This window comes from Arachis ipaensis, chromosome B07, assembly GCF_000816755.2.
Source record: "Arachis ipaensis cultivar K30076 chromosome B07, Araip1.1, whole genome shotgun sequence".
NCBI classification, from domain to species: domain Eukaryota; kingdom Viridiplantae; phylum Streptophyta; class Magnoliopsida; order Fabales; family Fabaceae; genus Arachis; species Arachis ipaensis.
Genome location: NC_029791.2, coordinates 113,657,081 through 113,660,645, shown reverse-complemented (window position 1 = coordinate 113,660,645; position 3,565 = coordinate 113,657,081). Strand labels below are relative to the sequence as shown.

Genomic DNA, 3,565 nt, shown 5'->3' with positions numbered 1-3,565 from the left:
ATCCGACCCTGATTCTGGCAGTCTAAGAAACGATGCATTGGGAGAGTTGCTGCCAATCAACTCCTACCAGGAATCGGTCTAGTCTTTCCTGTATCAACTCATCACCACTCCGCCTTCGACTAAGTGAATAGTCTTCCAACTATACCAATATCAATAAGGGAATTATCATCAATAAAACTGTTAAAAATTTTAATAGAAGAAAGAGATTTAACACCCCCACTTGATTTCTCCAATTGATTAGAAATGACATTAAAATTACCAATTAACACAACCTTACCATCGAACTGTTGGGTGACTGAAGTTAATTTAGCAAACTGAGCCATTCTATGTTGATCATTTGAACTGAGATAAACACCTAAAACACTATAGAGATCATTAGAGTCCTACTATTTTAATCTAAAAGTGATTAATGGTGTAAATTAATTCAATTTTTTTTAAAGTGACTAAATAATTTTAAAAGAATGGGATCCAAGATAGCAATTTGGTTTAACTGTTTCTCGTTTGGTCCTTTATGGGTTATTGGGTTTGGCTTGATCCGGGCAGCTTTCTTCCAACTATGATATGGGCTCAACAATATGGATTTAGTGATTGGGTTTCTTAAATTAAGGTGAGAGAAATGGTTAACATTAACGATGATAACACAATTTGAGTTGAATTTTGAAAAATCAGAAAATATCCAAACCCACTTTATAAGAGAATTGAGTAGAAATGTATATATATATAAATTATGTTATATGTACTTAAAAAATTAATCACTAAATCGGTTACTTGAATATAATTTATGTTAAAATATATATTAAAAATAAAATAAATAACACATTTATACATACTTTTTTTTAATGGACACATAGCTTTTATAATATTTCAAAACACTTATATTTTTGTCAAGTATATTCAAATTTATAAACAATATCTAGTATTTTAGAATACCATTTTATGATCTTGAATGTTTTATTTTGTATAATAAATTTTATTAGTGAAAAAAAATGAGTGGGGAAAAAGTATAGTAGAGTCGGATAGTATCAAAACCCGTCCCACTCAAAATTCTTCACATCAACCAGGGATCAAGTTACATAAAACTAATTACATTACCCCTGTTATATACATAAATGCTCAAAATTAAAGCTAGCCTTGCACTTGAATTTGCAATTCAAGTGAACAATTATTTGACCCAAGATAGAGTGCGCACTAGAGAAAACCTCACATAGTAGCATGAACTCTTGCAAAACTAAGTTCTTCTCTGAAGCTTTCTTGTGAAACCAGACACAATAGCACCGCAGGAGAGATCATCTCATCTCATATTATCTCTTAGGTATGTTCGGTTCGAGGTTAAAAATGGGGTTGAAATTTTTCATGGAACTTTTCCATGTGTAATTTTACTCATGCAACTAAACCATCAAACTTTACACCCCACTTTTAAGCACAAGTCTTGAAAGTAATAATATTTCAAAGGCACACCCTTTGATAAAAGCCAAAGCATCATACACATACATCTGCATCATCAACCTCTGAATTTACAACAAAACTGGGAAATGCTAAGGTTATATCCCTGCAAGATAGGGGGAGCAAACATTCATAAGATGAAACTCGGTCATCAAAATTCAAAACCATATGTTACTTGCATGCATTTATTATTATATTATATTATATTTCTACATAACTTTCAATTCGGACAAAGTGGTATATTAATTTAAGGATTAATGTCTAGACAATTCAATGAATGGTTCAACAATGAATGGTTTAGACACATTGACTCTTTAATGTACCACTTGCCCAAATTTGACAGTTCTTTTAAAAGGAATGGAATAACATTTAAGGTTCATGGAGAGGAGCTTATACTGACTTTAGATATGGTAGAGTCATGTTCTTTATCAAGGATGGATGCTTAGACACAAATGCTTTCCACTCATCCTGATCAATCCTTCCATCACCTTTTGTATCAGCATCACTAAAAGTCTGTGGAGGAAATTATATACAATTTTAGAAACATCAATTTCAAAGAGAACTTGAAAAGTAGTAATTAAGGTAAGGAATCTTAATAACCTTATCCACGATGGATTCCACGATATCAACTGAAAGCACAAGATCAGACTCGTGTAGAAGTGCCAACACCATCTCCTTCAACTGCATGAAACCATTATTACTTTAAGCAATGCAATAATAAAGTGAACCAAAAAGCATGATAGGGAATTTCTTTTTGATAATATATGCATACAGAATATTGAAACTAACGATAATAATAGAAGATTCATATATTTCAAAGAGCAACAAACTTAGCCGCTAATATTTAATGCTGATTTGTTAAAGGAATAGAAAAAGTACTATACCTCTTCACGTTCAATATACCCTGTCTGCCTTAGATCATATAACCTAAAAGCAACTGCAAAATCATTATATGCAACTTAATACAATGATGAATAATTGAATATAAACCATTTATGCAGTCCAATATATTATTTTGTCGGGGTTCTATCTTACATTTGATCTTGTCTTCCATAGATGCATCTGGGTGAAATACACCCAATGATCGAACAAATTCTCCAAACTCAATGACCCCATTTTTCTTGATATCAAATAGATCAAAAATCTACAAAGGAGAAACAAAAGTGACCATGCATTAGCAGGAGATTAAAACATGAAACAAAGCTAAGATTAAACACTTTCAAACCATAGATACACAATTAGATCAAAGTTACAAACCCTGTCCGCAAACAGATTTCTCTTGTTTTTATTCCTGAAGAGTGCAAGTTGGAATTCTTCCTGAAATTAAAATGTATGATCAAAATGTGGTAACCTTAATATCCAAGTACCAAAATTAGGGATACATGAAAATTGACATATCTAGAGGGGAAAAGAAGTGCAAAACTCACCCTGTGAATAAGACCATCTGCAATAATTGAATTGCTCAACTTCTTGTAAAGCTCATATAAGGCCTCAACTTCACTCACATTAACTGCAAAGAACAGAAAATAATAGACAAAATAACTTTTATAACTGTTTGTTAACCATGATGATGTAAATCTATGGTTTAGCTAAACAAATCAAATGCTCCTCTCAAGTACAGCTTCAAGAGTTTACCAGCTGATGATGGATACTCACAAGGTGTCTGAGAAGCAAGAACAATGGGTTCCTCGTAACCCGGTACTTTATTTATGACTTTCTTTGAATACTTGCACCCCATTAGAATAGAAGAAAGATTCACTCCCCAAACTTTCTTGACAGCAATCTTATTTGTTCATCCCAATGAAGCTACTAGAACTAACTTGGTGCTTGAGTATCTGAACAGAAAGTGTTTAAGGAGTAAATAAATAAACAATTCAGCCATAGTACACAGATATAGTATCTGACATAAAGAAACTACAATCTGTGAATAAAAAAAAATTATATCAGTCATATTACTTGCATCATTTGAGGAACGATAAGAACTCATGAACCTTATTCTAAATTTCTAATTGAAAGAGTGCATTAAAGTACAACTACGGTTAGAGTATTATATCGATCAATCACTGTAATTAGTACAAACATAAGTCAAACTATGATGTACAGTTGGTGAAATACACAGTTA

The 3,565-nt window shown here is 32.1% G+C and overlaps 1 protein-coding gene across 7 annotated transcripts in view; it reads right to left on the bottom strand.

Annotated features, from left to right (window-relative positions):
* Positions 938–3,565, bottom strand: part of LOC107605901 (calcineurin B-like protein 7) — a 4,939-nt gene continuing 2,311 nt past the window's right edge. For 4 of the 7 annotated variants that reach the window (XM_016307839.2, XM_021106273.1, XM_016307840.2 and 1 more), the window contains 8 exons: positions 3,079–3,278; positions 2,871–2,953; positions 2,701–2,760; positions 2,479–2,587; positions 2,328–2,380; positions 2,044–2,124; positions 1,844–1,956; positions 938–1,549 (listed from right to left, as the gene is read on the bottom strand). In XM_016307839.2, coding sequence (XP_016163325.1) covers positions 1,480–1,549; positions 1,844–1,956; positions 2,044–2,124; positions 2,328–2,380; positions 2,479–2,587; positions 2,701–2,760; positions 2,871–2,953; positions 3,079–3,181 — 672 coding nt within the window. In that variant the 5' untranslated portion in view covers positions 3,182–3,278 and the 3' untranslated portion in view covers positions 938–1,479. The remainder of the gene's footprint in view (positions 1,550–1,843; positions 1,957–2,043; positions 2,125–2,327; positions 2,381–2,478; positions 2,588–2,700; positions 2,761–2,870; positions 2,954–3,078; positions 3,279–3,565) is intronic. The other 3 variants (XM_016307842.2, XM_016307843.2, XM_021106275.1) reach the window with 1 other exon arrangement.